The 18,309-nt window shown below is 53.4% G+C and overlaps 1 protein-coding gene across 1 annotated transcript; it reads left to right on the forward strand.

The window, feature by feature from the left end:
• The first annotated feature begins 1,828 nt into the window (after positions 1 to 1,828).
• On the forward strand, positions 1,829 to 18,306 carry LOC134341392 (NADH dehydrogenase [ubiquinone] 1 alpha subcomplex subunit 4-like 2). The gene is made up of 4 exons (XM_063039254.1): positions 1,829 to 2,060; positions 15,105 to 15,193; positions 15,999 to 16,059; positions 18,048 to 18,306. The coding sequence occupies exons 1-4, from the start codon at positions 2,019 to 2,021 to the stop codon at positions 18,102 to 18,104; spliced, it is 249 nt and encodes an 82-aa protein (XP_062895324.1). The 5' UTR covers positions 1,829 to 2,018; the 3' UTR covers positions 18,105 to 18,306.
• Positions 18,307 to 18,309: the final 3 nt, after the last annotated feature.

Consider the following 18,309-nt stretch of genomic DNA (forward strand, 5'->3'; position numbering starts at 1 on the left):
TCTGATAAGATCGTGCCAGCTTGGAATATGGGACTAGCCTGGAGATGTGCATGAAGATGCATTCTTGAGATTAAATGCTGATATAGCATGTTTTCCTCCCTGCAGACCTGTTGTCCATGTTTCCAAGTTAGATGTCTAGGCTGAAGGTCATGCCAGATAAGGGATGGAAAAGTACTGGGGTAGAAGTTATGTTAGATTTTAGAAGGGTATAAAAAGGGGCAATTTCCTTGTGCAAGAAGAAACCTTCTCTTAGGCTTGGTCACGACTAGTGCTAAGAGCTGGAGACAGAAACAAAGTCATTGAGAGAGAGAGACAGGAAAAGCTGTTGAGCACTTCCTGTTCTGTCTGGGGTGTAGTTTAGTGATTGGTTGCTAAGTATTATTTTGCCTCTTGTTAATTGTTCTTCCTTTCTGCACCTTGTGGCACATCGGGCAACATTTTTGCCATTTCTTCAGCGTTTTTTATGTTTTTTACGAGGCCGAGCACCCAGCTCAACGCTCAACCCAGTATGGATGGAAAGTATGCAAGAAACTGGCTGGATTCAAACCTGGGAGCATTCATCTCGAAACCCATTGCTGATGCCACTAAATCACCAGCCAGCCATTTTGTCTCTAACTACGCCATTAATCATTTTTCTTTCTTTATCTCCAAAAAAGTAATTTCTTATAACTTTTATCGTATGTACAGTGCATCCTTTGTTTGTGGATCCCACTTGCTAATAAATCAGAAAAGAACAAGGAACAAACTTAAAATATTTTTGTTACACTTAGTCATCGTGGGTGATTTGGGTTGAAGGGCCTGTTTTATTTGTTTTATGAATCTATGGATTCTGTGACAAATGTCCCCTCCATGGCTCTCTCTCTCTCTTTTCCCCAGGAGAGGGCAGAAACAGATAACTATCCAAAAACAACAATATTCCAGATGCTCTGAGGAAGTGGAGAATCATCCCAGTTCTCAGGAGCTGAGATAGAACATCTGGAGAGACTGCTCCCTGCTCAAAGAATTCGCTGTACTTGCTCTTTTCCTAACTTACACCATTCATGTGTTCTTACTCCACTTCTCTCCTGTTTCTTTCTCTCTCTCCATCTCTCAACCCTCCCTCTGTCACTCCCTCCTGCTTTCTCCCTTTCCCCTCTCTCTCTCCTACCCCCTCTGCCACTCTCTCCTGCCTCTCCCTTTTGCCTTCCTTTCTCTCTCTCTCTCACCATCTCTCTCTACCTCTCTCATCCCTCCCTCCTGTTCTGTCCCTTTTGTCTCTCTCTTTCTCACCCCTCTTTCCCTACTTTCTGCTCTCTCTCTCCCACCACCTCCCTCTCCTTCCTCTCCGCCTTTTTCTCTATAACCAGGCTCTCAAAACCGTATGGATGACTTCAATTACCACTATTCTGAACTGATTCCACAACCTATAGAATACTTTCAAAAGTATTCTTTTTATTTGCACACCTCTTCTTTTGCACAAACTGATTGTTTGTCAGTTGCCTGTTTATCTATAGTTTATTTTGTAAGTTATATAGTATTTCTTCTCCCTGCATGAAAATGAATCTCAAGGTAGTATATGGTAACTAGCAGACACACTTCCACGATAAATTTACTTTCAACATCTTCTCTCTCCCTCTCCCCTTTCTCCATTACTATCTGTCACCACCTCTTCGCTCCTCTCACCCTTCCCCCCACCCAGCTCTGCTCTCAAAGTTTGCTTCTTTCCCCACCTCACTTTCTTTCGCTCTCCCCTCCCCCACTCTCTTTCTCCGCCTCCGCCACCCTCCTTCGCTCTCCACCTCTCCCTCCCCCTCTCCTCTCTTTCCCACCCTCTCTCTCCTACCTTTCCCCTCCCCCTAATCTCTCTCCTCCCTGCCTCCTTCCCCTTTGTCCAAAACCCGGGCTCCGTTCCCAGCGCTGAGCCCTCCTCCCTTGCCACACACACACACGTGCGCATACACAGAGCTCCCTGTGTCTCGGCTCTGGACACCGGTCACTGGGACGTGACGAGACGGGACAAGGCAACTCGGATTGGAAACATGTTCCGGCTTTTGGTCAAACAAGCGCGGAGACACCGCGGAGTGAGTCCCGGGACCTCGGGGGGGGGGGGGGTGATGTTTTGGGGCCGGGGGAGATGGAGAGAGGTAGCGTGGAAGAGAGAGGAGGGATGGAAGACGGGATGAGGGGAGGAAGACGAGAGGGAGGAAGACGAGAGGGAGGAGAAGGGAAGGAGCCATGAGGCGCTGGCGGGATAGTGGTGCAGCCACGAAGCAAACTCTCCCTCTTATCTCCCTTTTTCCCACGCCTCTCGTTCTCCCTTGCCACCTTCCTTTCCTCACCCCCTCCCTCCTTTCTGAATCTCCCCTCTCCTCACACTTCTAAAACCCACTCTAAAATTCCCTGTTCCCACCTTCAGACTCAATCCTCCCTCCCCTTTCCTGTTCTACAACCTTACCTCACACCCTCTCAAAGCCGCCTTTACTCCCTCCCTCAACTCCTTTCTTCCTCACAATCAGATGGTTAAGTATTAATGAAAGGTGGCGAACAGGCTCTATCCTCTTCCATGTTCCCCATTAACCTCCCCAACACCCGGTGATTTCCAACGTCCCCATTCAGTGTCCCCCTTCCCCTCCCCAACACCCGGTGATTTCCAACATCCCCATTCAGTGTCCCCCTTCCCCTCCCCAACACCCGATGATTTCCAACATCCCCATTCAGTGTCCCCCTTAACCTCCGCGACACCCGTTGATTTCCAACGTCCCCCTTAAGTGTCCCCCTTAACCTCCCCAACACCCGGTCATTTCCAACATCCCCATTCAGTGTCCCCATTAACCTCCCCGACACCCGGTGATTTCCAACGTCCCCATTCAGTGTCCCCCTTAACCTCCCCAACACCCGGTGATCTCCAACGTCCCCATTCAGTGTCCCCCTTAACCTCCCCGACACCCGGTGATTTCCAACGTCCCCCTTAAACTCCCCAACACCCGGTGATTTCCAACGTCCCCATTCAGTGTCCCCCTTCCCCTCCCCAACACCCGGTGATTTCCAACGTCCCCATTCAGTGTCCCCATTAACCTCCCCGACACCCGGTGATTTCCAACGTCCCCCTTAAACTCCCCAACACCCGGTGATTTCCAACGTCCCCATTCAGTGTCCCCCTTCCCCTCCCCAACACCCGGTGATTTCCAACGTCCCCATTCAGTGTCCCCCTTCCCCTCCCCAACACCCGGTGATTTCCAACGTCCCCATTCAGTGTCCCCATTAACCTCCCCGACACCCGGTGATTTCCAACGTCCCCATTCAGTGTCCCCCTTAACCTGCCCAACACCCGGTGATTTCCAACATCCCCATTCAGTGTCCCCCATAACCTGCCCAACACCCGGTGATTTCCAACGTCCCCATTCAGTGTCCCCAACACCCGGTGATTTCCAACGTCCCCATTCAGTGTCCCCCTTCCCCTCCCCAACACCCGGTGATTTCCAACATCCCCATTCAGTGTCCCCATTAACCTCCCCAACACCCGGTGATTTCCAACATCCCCATTCAGTGTCCCCCTTAACCTGCCCAACACCCGGTGATTTCCAACGTCCCCATTCAGTGTCCCCCTCAACCTCCCCAACACCCGGTGATTTCCAACGTCCCCATTCAGTGTCCCCCTTAACCTCCCCAACACCCGGTGATTTCCAATGTCCCCATTAACCTCCCCAACACCCGGTGATTTCCAACGTCCCCATTCAGTGTCCCCCTCAACCTCCCCAACACCCGGTGATTTCCAACGTCCCCATTCAGTGTCCCCATTAACCTCCCCGACACCCGGTGATTTCCAACGTCCCCATTCAGTGTCCCCCTTAAACTCCCCAACACCCGGTGATTTCCAACGTCCCCATTCAGTGTCCCCCTTAACCTCCCCAACACCCGGTGATTTCCAACGTCCCCATTCACTCTCCCCCTTAACCTCCCAAACACCTGGTGATTTCCAACATCCCCATTCAGTGTCCCCCTCAACCTCCCAAACACCTGGTGACTTCCAACGTCCCCATTCACTCTCCCCCTTAACCTCCGCGACACCTGGTGATTTCCAACGTCCCCATACTGTGTCCCCCTTAACCTCCCCAACACCCGGTCATTTCCAACATCCCCATTCAGTGTCCCCCTTAACCTCCCCAACACCCGCTGACTTCCAACGTCCCCATTCAGTGTCCGCCTTAACCTCCCCAACACCCGGTGATTTCCAACGTCCCCATTCAGTGTCCCCATTAACCTCCCCAACACCCGGTGATTTCCAACATCCCCATTCAGTGTCCCCCTTAACCTCCCCAACACGCAGTGATTTCCAACGTCCCCATTCAGTGTCCCCATTAACCTCCCCGACACCCGGTGATTTCCAACGTCCCCATTAACCTCCCCAACACCCGGTGATTTCCAACGTCCCCATTCAGTGTCCCCATTAACCTCCCCGACACCCGGTGATTTCCAACGTCCCCATTCAGTGTCTCCCTTCCCCTCCCCAACACCCGGTGACTTCCAACATCCCCATTCAGTGTCCCCCTTAAACTCCCCAACACCCGGTGATTTCCAACGTCCCCATTCAGTGTCCCCATTAACCTCCCCGACACCCGGTGATTTCCAACGTCCCCATTCAGTGTCCCCATTAACCTCCCCGACACCCGGTGATTTCCAACATCCCCATTCAGTGTCCCCCTTAACCTCCCCAACACCTGGTGATTTCCAACGTCCCCATTTAGTGTTCCCCTTAACCTCCCAAACACCCGGTGATTTCCAACGTCCCCATTCAGTATCCCCCTTAACATCCCCAACACCCGGTGATTTCCAACGTCCCCTTTCACTCTCCCCCTTAACATCCCCAACACCCGGTGATTTCCAACGTCCCCTTTCACTCTCCCCCTTAACCTCCCCAACACCCGGTGATTTCCAACATCCCCATTCAGTGTCCCCCTTAACCTCCCCAACACCCGGTGATTTCCAACGTCCCCATTCACTCTCCCCCTTAACCTCCCCAACACCTGGTGATTTCCAACGTCCCCATTCAGTGTCCCCTTAACCTCCCAAACACGCGGTGATTTCCAACGTCCCCATTAACCTCCCCAACACCCGGTGATTTCCAACGTCCCCATTAACCTCCCCAACACCCGGTGATTTCCAACGTCCCCATTCAGTGTCCCCCTTCCCCTCCCCAACACCCGGTGATTTCCAACATCCCCATTCAGTGTCCCCCTTAAACTCCCCAACACCCGATGATTTCCAACATCCCCATTCAGTGTCCCCCTTAACCTCCGCGACACCCGTTGATTTCCAACGTCCCCCTTAAGTGTCCCCCTTAACCTCCCCAACACCCGGTCATTTCCAACATCCCCATTCAGTGTCCCCATTAACCTCCCCGACACCCGGTGATTTCCAACGTCCCCATTCAGTGTCCCCCTTAACCTCCCCAACACCCGGTGATCTCCAACGTCCCCATTCAGTGTCCCCCTTAACCTCCCCGACACCCGGTGATTTCCAACGTCCCCCTTAAACTCCCCAACACCCGGTGATTTCCAACGTCCCCATTCAGTGTCCCCCTTCCCCTCCCCAACACCCGGTGATTTCCAACGTCCCCATTCAGTGTCCCCATTAACCTCCCCGACACCCGGTGATTTCCAACGTCCCCCTTAAACTCCCCAACACCCGGTGATTTCCAACGTCCCCATTCAGTGTCCCCCTTCCCCTCCCCAACACCCGGTGATTTCCAACGTCCCCATTCAGTGTCCCCCTTCCCCTCCCCAACACCCGGTGATTTCCAACGTCCCCATTCAGTGTCCCCCTTCCCCTCCCCAACACCCGGTGATTTCCAACGTCCCCATTCAGTGTCCCCATTAACCTCCCCGACACCCGGTGATTTCCAACGTCCCCATTCAGTGTCCCCCTTAACCTGCCCAACACCCGGTGATTTCCAACATCCCCATTCAGTGTCCCCCATAACCTGCCCAACACCCGGTGATTTCCAACGTCCCCATTCAGTGTCCCCAACACCCGGTGATTTCCAACGTCCCCATTCAGTGTCCCCCTTCCCCTCCCCAACACCCGGTGATTTCCAACATCCCCATTCAGTGTCCCCATTAACCTCCCCAACACCCGGTGATTTCCAACATCCCCATTCAGTGTCCCCCTTAACCTGCCCAACACCCGGTGATTTCCAACGTCCCCATTCAGTGTCCCCCTCAACCTCCCCAACACCCGGTGATTTCCAACGTCCCCATTCAGTGTCCCCCTTAACCTCCCCAACACCCGGTGATTTCCAATGTCCCCATTAACCTCCCCAACACCCGGTGATTTCCAACGTCCCCATTCAGTGTCCCCCTCAACCTCCCCAACACCCGGTGATTTCCAACGTCCCCATTCAGTGTCCCCATTAACCTCCCCGACACCCGGTGATTTCCAACGTCCCCATTCAGTGTCCCCCTTAAACTCCCCAACACCCGGTGATTTCCAACGTCCCCATTCAGTGTCCCCCTTAACCTCCCCAACACCCGGTGATTTCCAACGTCCCCATTCACTCTCCCCCTTAACCTCCCCAACACCTGGTGATTTCCAACATCCCCATTCAGTGTCCCCCTCAACCTCCCAAACACCTGGTGACTTCCAACGTCCCCATTCACTCTCCCCCTTAACCTCCGCGACACCTGGTGATTTCCAACGTCCCCATACTGTGTCCCCCTTAACCTCCCCAACACCCGGTCATTTCCAACATCCCCATTCAGTGTCCCCCTTAACCTCCCCAACACCCGCTGACTTCCAACGTCCCCATTCAGTGTCCGCCTTAACCTCCCCAACACCCGGTGATTTCCAACGTCCCCATTCAGTGTCCCCATTAACCTCCCCAACACCCGGTGATTTCCAACATCCCCATTCAGTGTCCCCCTTAACCTCCCCAACACGCAGTGATTTCCAACGTCCCCATTCAGTGTCCCCATTAACCTCCCCGACACCCGGTGATTTCCAACGTCCCCATTAACCTCCCCAACACCCGGTGATTTCCAACGTCCCCATTCAGTGTCCCCATTAACCTCCCCGACACCCGGTGATTTCCAACGTCCCCATTCAGTGTCTCCCTTCCCCTCCCCAACACCCGGTGATTTCCAACATCCCCATTCAGTGTCCCCCTTAACCTCCCCAACACCTGGTGATTTCCAACGTCCCTATTCAGTGTCCCCCTTAACCTCCGCGACACCCGTTGATTTCCAACGTCCCCCTTAAGTGTCCCCCTTAACCTTCCCAACACCTGGTGATTTCCAACGTCCCCATTCAGTATCCCCCTTAACCTCCCCAACACCCGGTGATTTCCAACGTCCCCATTCAGTGTCCCCCTTAACCTCCCCAACACCCGGTGATTTCCAACGTCCCCTTTCAGTGTCCCCTTAACCTCCCAAACACGCGGTGATTTCCAACGTCCCCATTAACCTCCCCAACACCCGGTGATTTCCAACGTCCCCATTAACCTCCCCAACACCCGGTGATTTCCAACGTCCCCATTCAGTGTCCCCCTTCCCCTCCCCAACACCCGGTGATTTCCAACATCCCCATTCAGTGTCCCCCTTAAACTCCCCAACACCCGATGATTTCCAACATCCCCATTCAGTGTCCCCCTTAACCTCCGCGACACCCGTTGATTTCCAACGTCCCCCTTAAGTGTCCCCCTTAACCTCCCCAACACCCGGTCATTTCCAACATCCCCATTCAGTGTCCCCATTAACCTCCCCGACACCCGGTGATTTCCAACGTCCCCATTCAGTGTCCCCCTTAACCTCCCCAACACCCGGTGATCTCCAACGTCCCCATTCAGTGTCCCCCTTAACCTCCCCGACACCCGGTGATTTCCAACGTCCCCCTTAAACTCCCCAACACCCGGTGATTTCCAACGTCCCCATTCAGTGTCCCCCTTCCCCTCCCCAACACCCGGTGATTTCCAACGTCCCCATTCAGTGTCCCCATTAACCTCCCCGACACCCGGTGATTTCCAACGTCCCCCTTAAACTCCCCAACACCCGGTGATTTCCAACGTCCCCATTCAGTGTCCCCCTTCCCCTCCCCAACACCCGGTGATTTCCAACGTCCCCATTCAGTGTCCCCCTTCCCCTCCCCAACACCCGGTGATTTCCAACGTCCCCATTCAGTGTCCCCATTAACCTCCCCGACACCCGGTGATTTCCAACGTCCCCATTCAGTGTCCCCCTTAACCTGCCCAACACCCGGTGATTTCCAACATCCCCATTCAGTGTCCCCCATAACCTGCCCAACACCCGGTGATTTCCAACGTCCCCATTCAGTGTCCCCAACACCCGGTGATTTCCAACGTCCCCATTCAGTGTCCCCCTTCCCCTCCCCAACACCCGGTGATTTCCAACATCCCCATTCAGTGTCCCCATTAACCTCCCCAACACCCGGTGATTTCCAACGTCCCCATTCAGTGTCCCCCTCAACCTCCCCAACACCCGGTGATTTCCAACGTCCCCATTCAGTGTCCCCCTTAACCTCCCCAACACCCGGTGATTTCCAACGTCCCCATTAACCTCCCCAACACCCGGTGATTTCCAACGTCCCCATTCAGTGTCCCCCTCAACCTCCCCAACACCCGGTGATTTCCAACGTCCCCATTCAGTGTCCCCATTAACCTCCCCGACACCCGGTGATTTCCAACGTCCCCATTCAGTGTCCCCCTTAAACTCCCCAACACCCGGTGATTTCCAACGTCCCCATTCAGTGTCCCCCTTAACCTCCCCAACACCCGGTGATTTCCAACGTCCCCATTCACTCTCCCCCTTAACCTCCCCAACACCTGGTGATTTCCAACATCCCCATTCAGTGTCCCCCTCAACCTCCCAAACACCTGGTGACTTCCAACGTCCCCATTTACTCTCCCCCTTAACCTCCGCGACACCTGGTGATTTCCAACGTCCCCATACTGTGTCCCCCCTAACCTCCCCAACACCCGGTCATTTCCAACATCCCCATTCAGTGTCCCCCTTAACCTCCCCAACACCCGCTGACTTCCAACGTCCCCATTCAGTGTCCGCCTTAACCTCCCCAACACCCGGTGATTTCCAACGTCCCCATTCAGTGTCCCCATTAACCTCCCCAACACCCGGTGATTTCCAACATCCCCATTCAGTGTCCCCCTTAACCTCCCCAACACGCAGTGATTTCCAACGTCCCCATTCAGTGTCCCCATTAACCTCCCCGACACCCGGTGATTTCCAACGTCCCCATTAACCTCCCCAACACCCGGTGATTTCCAACGTCCCCATTCAGTGTCCCCATTAACCTCCCCGACACCCGGTGATTTCCAACGTCCCCATTCAGTGTCTCCCTTCCCCTCCCCAACACCCGGTGATTTCCAACATCCCCATTCAGTGTCCCCCTTAACCTCCCCAACACCTGGTGATTTCCAACGTCCCTATTCAGTGTCCCCCTTAACCTCCGCGACACCCGTTGATTTCCAACGTCCCCCTTAAGTGTCCCCCTTAACCTTCCCAACACCTGGTGATTTCCAACGTCCCCATTCAGTATCCCCCTTAACCTCCCCAACACCCGGTGATTTCCAACGTCCCCATTCAGTGTCCCCCTTAACCTCCCCAACACCCGGTGATTTCCAACGTCCCCTTTCACTCTCCCCCTTAACCTCCCCAACACCCGGTCATTTCCAACATCCCCATTCAGTGTCCCCCTTAACCTCCCCAACACCCGGTTATTTCCAACGTCCCCTTTCACTCTCCCCATTAACCTCCCCAACACCCGGTGATTTCCAACATCCCCATTCAGTGTCCCCATTAACCTCCCCAACACCCGGTGATTTCCAACGTCCCCATTCAGTGTCCCCCTTCCCCTCCCCAACACCCGGTGATTTCCAACGTCCCCATTCAGTGTCCCCATTAACCTCCCCGACACCCGGTGATTTCCAACGATTTCCCCAACGTCCGGTGATTTCCAACTTCCCCCACCCGGTGATTTCCAACGTCCCCATTCAGTGTCCCCCTTAACCTCCCCAACACCCGGTGATTTCCAACGTCCCCATTCAGTGTCCCCCTTAACCTCCCCAACACCCGGTGATTTCCAACGTCCCCTTTCACTCTCCCCCTTAACCTCCCCAACACCCGGTGATTTCCAACATCCCCATTCAGTGTCCCCCTTAACCTCCCCAACACCCGGTGATTTCCAACGTCCCCATTCAGTGTCCCCCTTAACCTCCCCAACACCCGGTGATTTCCAACGTCCCCTTTCACTCTCCCCATTAACCTCCCCAACACCCGGTGATTTCCAACATCCCCATTCAGTGTCCCCATTAACCTCCCCAACACCCGGTGATTTCCAACGTCCCCATTCAGTGTCCCCCTTAACCTCCCCAACACCCGGTGATTTCCAACGTCCCCATTCAGTGTCCCCATTAACCTCCCCGACACCAGGTGATCTCCAACGTCCCCATTAACCTCCCCAACACCCGCTGACTTCCAACGTCCCCATTCAGTGTCCCCCTTCCCCTCCCCAACACCCGGTGATTTCCAACGTCCCCATTCAGTGTCCCCCTTCCCCTCCCCAACACCCGGTGATTTCCAACGTCCCCATTCAGTGTCCCCATTAACCTCCCCGATTCACTCTCCCCCTTAAACTCCCCAACACCCGGTGATTTCCAACGTCCCCATTCAGTGTCCCACTTAACCTCCCCAACACCCGGTGATCTCCAACATCCCCATTCAGTGTCCCCCATAACCTGCCCAACACCCGGTGATTTCCAACGTCCCCATTCAGTGTCCCCAACACCCGGTGATTTCCAACGTCCCCTTTCAGTGTCCCCCTTCCCCTCCCCAACACCCGGTGATTTCCAACATCCCCATTCAGTGTCCCCATTAACCTCCCCAACACCCGGTGATTTCCAACATCCCCATTCAGTGTCCCCCTTAACCTGCCCAACACCCGGTGATTTCCAACGTCCCCATTCAGTGTCCCCCTCAACCTCCCCAACACCCGGTGATTTCCAACGTCCCCATTCAGTGTCCCCCTTAACCTCCCCAACACCCGGTGATTTCCAACGTCCCCATTAACCTCCCCAACACCCGGTGATTTCCAACGTCCCCATTCAGTGTCCCCCTCAACCTCCCCAACACCCGGTGATTTCCAACGTCCCCATTCAGTGTCCCCATTAACCTCCCCGACACCCGGTGATTTCCAACGTCCCCATTCAGTGTCCCCCTTAAACTCCCCAACACCCGGTGATTTCCAACGTCCCCATTCAGTGTCCCCCTTAACCTCCCCAACACCCGGTGATTTCCCAACACCTGGTGTCCCCATTCACTCTCCCCCTTAACCTCCCCAACACCTGGTGATTTCCAACGTCCCCATTCAGTGTCCCCCTTAACCTCCCACACCCGGTGATTTCCAACGTCCCCATTCAGTGTCCCCATTAACCTCCCCGACACCCGGTGATTTCCAACGTCCCCATTAACCTCCCCAACACCCGGTGATTTCCAACGTCCCCATTCAGTGTCCCCATTAACCTCCCCGACACCCGGTGATTTCCAACGTCCCCATTCAGTACCCGGTGATTTCCAACGTCCCCATTCAGTGTCCCCCTTAACCTCCCCAACACCCGGTGATTTCCAACGTCCCCATTCAGTCCCTCCCCCACCCAACACCTGGTGACTTCCAACGTCCCCATTCACTCTCCCCCTTAACCTCCGCGACACCTGGTGATTTCCAACGTCCCCATACTGTGTCCCCCTTAACCTCCCCAACACCCGGTCATTTCCAACATCCCCATTCAGTGTCCCCCTTAACCTCCCCAACACCCGCTGACTTCCAACGTCCCCATTCAGTGTCCGCCTTAACCTCCCCAACACCCGGTGATTTCCAACGTCCCCATTCAGTGTCCCCATTAACCTCCCCAACACCCGGTGATTTCCAACATCCCCATTCAGTGTCCCCCTTAACCTCCCCAACACGCAGTGATTTCCAACGTCCCCATTCAGTGTCCCCATTAACCTCCCCGACACCCGGTGATTTCCAACGTCCCCATTAACCTCCCCAACACCCGGTGATTTCCAACGTCCCCATTCAGTGTCCCCATTAACCTCCCCGACACCCGGTGATTTCCAACGTCCCCATTCAGTGTCTCCCTTCCCCTCCCCAACACCCGGTGATTTCCAACATCCCCATTCAGTGTCCCCCTTAACCTCCCCAACACCTGGTGATTTCCAACGTCCCTATTCAGTGTCCCCCTTAACCTCCGCGACACCCGTTGATTTCCAACATCCCCATTCAGTGTCCCCCTTAACCTCCCCAACACGCAGTGATTTCCAACGTCCCCCTTAAGTGTCCCCCTTAACCTTCCCAACACCTGGTGATTTCCAACGTCCCCATTCAGTATCCCCCTTAACCTCCCCAACACCCGGTGATTTCCAACGTCCCCATTCAGTGTCCCCCTTAACCTCCCCAACACCCGGTGATTTCCAACGTCCCCTTTCACTCTCCCCCTTAACCTCCCCAACACCCGGTGATTTCCAACATCCCCATTCAGTGTCCCCCTTAACCTCCCCAACACCCGGTTATTTCCAACGTCCCCATTCAGTGTCCCCCTTAACCTCCCCAACACCCGGTGATTTCCAACGTCCCCTTTCACTCTCCCCATTAACCTCCCCAACACCCGGTGATTTCCAACATCCCCATTCAGTGTCCCCATTAACCTCCCCAACACCCGGTGATTTCCAACGTCTCCATTCAGTGTCCCCCTTAACCTCCCCAACACCCGGTGATTTCCAACGTCCCCATTCAGTGTCCCCATTAACCTCCCCGACACCAGGTGATCTCCAACGTCCCCATTAACCTCCCCAACACCCGCTGACTTCCAACGTCCCCATTCACTCTCCCCCTTAAACTCCCCAACACCCGGTGATTTCCAACGTCCCCATTCAGTGTCCCACTTAACCTCCCCAACACCCGGTGATCTCCAACGTCCCCATTCAGTGTCCCCCTTCCCCTCCCCAACACCCGGTGATTTCCAACGTCCCCATTCAGTGTCCCCATTAACCTCCCCGACACCCGGTGATTTCCAACGTCCCCATTCACTCTCCCCCTTAAACTCCCCAACACCCGGTGATCTCCAACGTCCCCATTCAGTGTCCCCCTTAACCTCCCCGACACCCGGTGATTTCCAACATCCCCATTCAGTGTCCCCATTAACCTGCCCAACACCCGGTGATTTCCAACGTCCCCATTCAGTGTCCCCAACACCCGGTGATTTCCAACGTCCCCATTCAGTGGCCCCCTTCCCCTCCCCAACACCCGGTGATTTCCAACATCCCCATTCAGTGTCCCCATTAACCTCCCCAACACCCGGTGATTTCCAACATCCCCATTCAGTGTCCCCCTTAACCTGCCGAACACCCGGTGATTTCCAACGTCCCCATTCAGTGTCCCCCTCAACCTCCCCAACACCCGGTGATTTCCAACGTCCCCATTCAGTGTCCCCCTTAACCTCCCCAACACCCGGTGATTTCCAACGTCCCCATTAACCTCCCCAACACCCGGTGATTTCCAACGTCCCCATTCAGTGTCCCCCTCAACCTCCCCAACACCCGGTGATTTCCAACGTCCCCATTCAGTGTCCCCATTAACCTCCCCGACACCCGGTGATTTCCAACGTCCCCATTCAGTGTCCCCCTTAAACTCCCCAACACCCGGTGATTTCCAACGTCCCCATTCAGTGTCCCCCTTAACCTCCCCAACACCCGGTGATTTCCAACGTCCCCATTAAGTGTCCCCCTTAACCTCCCCAACACCCGCTGACTTCCAACGTCCCCATTCAGTGTCCGCCTTAACCTCCCCAACACCCGGTGATTTCCAACGTCCCCATTCAGTGTCCCCCTTAACCTCCCCGACACCCGGTGATCTCCAACGTCCCCATTCAGTGTCCCCCTTAAACTCCCCAACACCCGGTGATTTCCAACGTCCCCATTCACTCTCCCCCTTAACCTCCCAAACACCTGGTGACTTCCAACGTCCCCATTCACTCTCCCCCTTAACCTCCCCAACACCTGGTGATTTCCAACATCCCCATTCAGTGTCCCCCTTAACCTCCCCAACACCTGGTGATTTCCAACATCCCCATTCAGTGTCCCCCTTAACCTCCCAAACACCCGGTGATTTCCAACGTCCCCATTCAGTGTCCCCCTTAACCTCCCCAACACCCGGTGATTTCCAACGTCCCCATTCACTCTCCCCCTTAACCTCCCCAACACCTGGTGATTTCCAACGTCCCCATTCACTCTCCCCCTTAACCTCCCAAACACGCGGTGATTTCCAACGTCCCCATTCAGTGTCCCCCTTAACCTCCCCAACACCCGGTGATTTCCAACGTCCCCATTCAGTGTCCCCATTAACCTCCCCAACACCCGGTGATTTCCAACGTCCCCATTCAGTGTCCCCATTAACCTCCCCAACACCCGGTGATTTCCAACGTCCCCATTAACCTCCCCAACACCCGGTGATTTCCAACGTCCCCATTCAGTGTCCCCATTAACCTCCCCAACACCCGCTGACTTCCAACGTCCCCATTCACTCTCCCCCTTAAACTCCCCAACACCTGGTGACTTCCAACGTCCCCATTCACTCTCCCCCTTAACCTCCGCGACACCTGGTGATTTCCAACGTACCCATTCAGTGTCCCCCTTAACCTCCCCAACACCCGGTGATTTCCAACATTCGCATTCAGTGTCCCCCTTAACCTCCCCAACACCCGGTGATTTCCAACGTCCCCATTCAGTGTCCCCCTTAACCTCCCCGACACCCAGTGATTTCCAACGTCCCCATTCAGTGTCCCCCTTAACCTCCCCAACACCCGTTGATTTCCAACGTCCCCATTAACCTCCCCAACACCCGCTGACTTCCAACGTCCCCATTCACTCTCCCCCTTAAACTCCCCAACACCCGGTGATTTCCAATGTCCCCATTCATGGTCCAATCGTCTGGGGAATGGAGTGGGGTGGGATTCGAGATGTTCTGGGGAATAAAAGTTGGAGGGAGAAGATGGGGAGAGTGTCTCCTTGTGCTTACTTCGCATTCACCTTTTCTTGGAACAGCTTATCCCCCTGTTCTTTTTCATTGGATTGGGGATGGGATCTGCATCGCTGTATCTTCTCCGTCTGGCTGTGCGGAATCCGGAAGTCATGTAGGTATTGTTGGTGATGTGGGGGTGGTGGGGAGTGATAATTTAGTGCTTGCGTTCTAACAAGATCTGCAGAGAAAGGTTCCACGGGAAGAGTGATGATGTGGAATACAATGCTCCCTCACTCCTGGCCACCCCTTGCACAGCGTCGCGCACCCTCCTGCCATCTCTATTCTGTGCATACTCCTGTGCCTGTCTGGAGCCTTTGAACTCCCCCCTCCCCCGCCATTGTACCGCTGAGTAAAAAAAACTTGCCACTCACATCTCCTTTGAACTTTCATCCTCTCAACTGAAATACATGCCCTCTGATATTAAACATTTTTACCCTGGGTATAAAAGATTCTGGCTGTCCATCTGTGCCCCTCACACTCTTATAAACCTCGATCAGATCTCCCCTCAGTCTCCGCTGTTCCAGAGAAAACAACCCGAGTTTGTCCAACCTCTCCTTATAGCTCACGCTCTCTAATCCAGGCAGCGTCCTGGTTAACCTCCTCTGCACCATCTCCAAAGCCCCCACACCCTTCCTGTGATCAGAACTGAATGCTATACTTCTGATGCAGCCTGACCAGAGTTTTGTGAGGCTGCAACACAATTTCCTGACTCAAACTCAGTGCCTCGACTAACAAAGGCAAGCATGCTATACACTTTCTTCACTGCCCTGTCAACCTGTCCATAGCAGCTCTTTCAGGGAGCTCTGAATTTGGTCTCCCAGATCTCTTGGTCTTGTCGTATCTTGAGGAGGGGTGGAGTGGGGTGGTGGAAAATCATATGGCCTAAACTAACCTGCCTGTATCTCTGTCTCTCCTAGCTGGGACAGGAAGAATAACCCAGAACCCTGGAACAATCTCAGTCCCACCCACCAGTACAAGGTAAGATGGTAGCCCCTAACAACCCAGCTAACAGCTGGAGTCTACCGTCATTTAGCAGCCCCACAAGTCACTCGACCTGAAGTTCATTTGGACCAGAAGTCACACCGAGTGGATCCACATCCTCTCAGCTGAATATGTGGACACTCACCCAACTTCATCCCATGGCCCCCATGTCCTTCCCTGGCACAATCCAGCCCCATCCAGTCAAGACTCCAGACTCTGGAGCTGCCCCAGATCAATGAAGGAATAAGATACTGGAGCAGAATCAGGCCATTTGGCCTATCAGGGCTGTTCTGCCACTCAGCTGTAGCTGAATCTCTGAATGTAGAGCAATACTACTCAAGAATAGACCCTTCGGCCTATAATATTGTGCTAAATTAATTAAACTCGTAATTGACGTACTAAACTAATTCCTTTCTGCCTACACAATGTCCATATTCCTCCATTCCCAGAACATTTATGCACCAAGGAGCCTCTTAAACACCCCTATCGTAATTGCCTCCACCAGCACTCCTGGCAGCGCATTCTAGGCATCCACCACTTTGTAAATAAACTTATCACACAGATCTCCTTTGAACTTACACCCTCTCGTCTTAAACACATTTCCTCTGTATTAAACATTTCAAGCCTGGGGAGAAAGATACCAGCTGCCTACTTTATCTAGATTTCTCATAATCTTATAAATCTCTATCAGGTCTCTCCTCAGCCTCCATCACTCTAAAGAAGACAACTCAAGCTTGTCCAACCTGTACATCAGGCAGCATCCCGGTGAACCTCTTCTGCACCCTCTCCAAATCCTTCACACGCGACTAGAACTGAATGCAATACTTCACATGCAGCCTAACCAGAGCCTTATAAAGCTGCTATATAACTTCCCAACTGTTGAACTCACTGTTTTGACTAATAAATGCAAGCATACTGTATGCCTTCTTTATTAACTTGTATAGTCACTTACAGGGAGCTGTGGACTTTGACCCTAAGGTCCCCTGTATATTGATGCTTCCAAAACTCCTGTCATTATCTGTGTCCTGTCCCTCTACATTTGACGGTCCAAGTTTCAACACCTCACACTTGCCCAGATTAAACTCCATCTGCTTTTCTTTGCCCAACTGGTCTATATCCTGCTGTGTCCATTGGCAACCTTCTACCCTGTCTAGAACACCACCCATCTTTGTAGCTGCAGCTTCACGATTCTTATCTTGACTGATGTAGGCAAGCATGTCATATGCCTTCTTGACCATGCTATCTACTTGTGTGGCCACATTCAGGGAGCCAAGGACTTGAAGCCCAGGATCCCTCTGTACATAATCGTTCTTGGACTCCTGTCAAGTGCTTGCCCGATTAAAGCTCCATCACTATGTCTCAGACCATGTTTCCAACTAGTTCAGAGGAAGCTTATGAGAATGACCTGGGGAATAAAAGGGTTAATATGGGGAGCATTTGGCTCTGGGCCTGTACCCGCTGGAATTTAGGAGAATGAGTGGGGATATCATTGAAACCTATTGAATTTTGAAAGGCATGGACAGACTGGCTGTAGAGAATAATGTTTTGATAGTGGGGGAGTCTAGGACCAGAGGGCACAGCCTCAGAATGGAAGGATGCCCATTCATTTAGAACAGTGATGAGAGGAGGGATATTTTTAGCTCAGAGGGTGGTGAATCTGTGGAACTCATTGTCACAGATGACTGTGGAGGCCAAGTCATTGGATATACTTAAAGCGGAGGTTGAGATGTTCTTGATTAAGGGCATCAAAGGTTATGAGGAGAAGGCAAGAGAGTGGGGTTGATAAATAAAATGAATCAGCCATGGCCTAATTCTGTTCCTATGTTTTATGGTCCACGTCTAGTTGAAATCTTCCTCAGCTGTCCAGATCGTTTGTGGAACATTACAAGCAAAACAGGTGGTATCTGGGGGGAAACCCTTTGAGCTGCTTGCCCCCCTCCCCTGTTTCACCTGACCTCGCTGATTCTTGTCTCCCCTCTCCTCAGTTCATGGCCGTTGAGACTGACTACAGCAAGCTAAAGAAGGAACGTCCAGACTTCTAGAGCCTCCCATGTCCAGCGAGGAAGAGAGAAGGGGTGGGTGCATCGAAGGAGCATTACACCTGAATCCCCTCAGCTACTGTAGACACTCCCACCCCTCACATAAAACCACATCGTAGTGCCTTGGCCTTGAACAGAGACACTGTGTTCTAGGGAATTTGTATCCAAGCTTTTATTGTACAACTAGAATAAAGTTTTCAGCAAACTC

Source organism: Mobula hypostoma (assembly GCF_963921235.1).
Source record: "Mobula hypostoma chromosome X1 unlocalized genomic scaffold, sMobHyp1.1 SUPER_X1_unloc_2, whole genome shotgun sequence".
In the NCBI taxonomy this organism is placed as follows: Eukaryota; Metazoa; Chordata; class Chondrichthyes; order Myliobatiformes; family Myliobatidae; genus Mobula; species Mobula hypostoma.

Bases quoted from the DNA above. Each gene is read 5' to 3' on its own strand.
- LOC134341392 (XM_063039254.1), top strand. From the start codon at position 2,019: ATGTTCCGGCTTTTGGTCAAACAAGCGCGGAGACACCGCGGA. The intron at 15,194-15,998 runs GTAGGTATTGTT...TGTCTCTCCTAG, and splicing joins GTGCGGAATCCGGAAGTCAT to CTGGGACAGGAAGAATAACC. The intron at 16,060-18,047 runs GTAAGATGGTAG...CCCTCTCCTCAG, and splicing joins GTCCCACCCACCAGTACAAG to TTCATGGCCGTTGAGACTGA.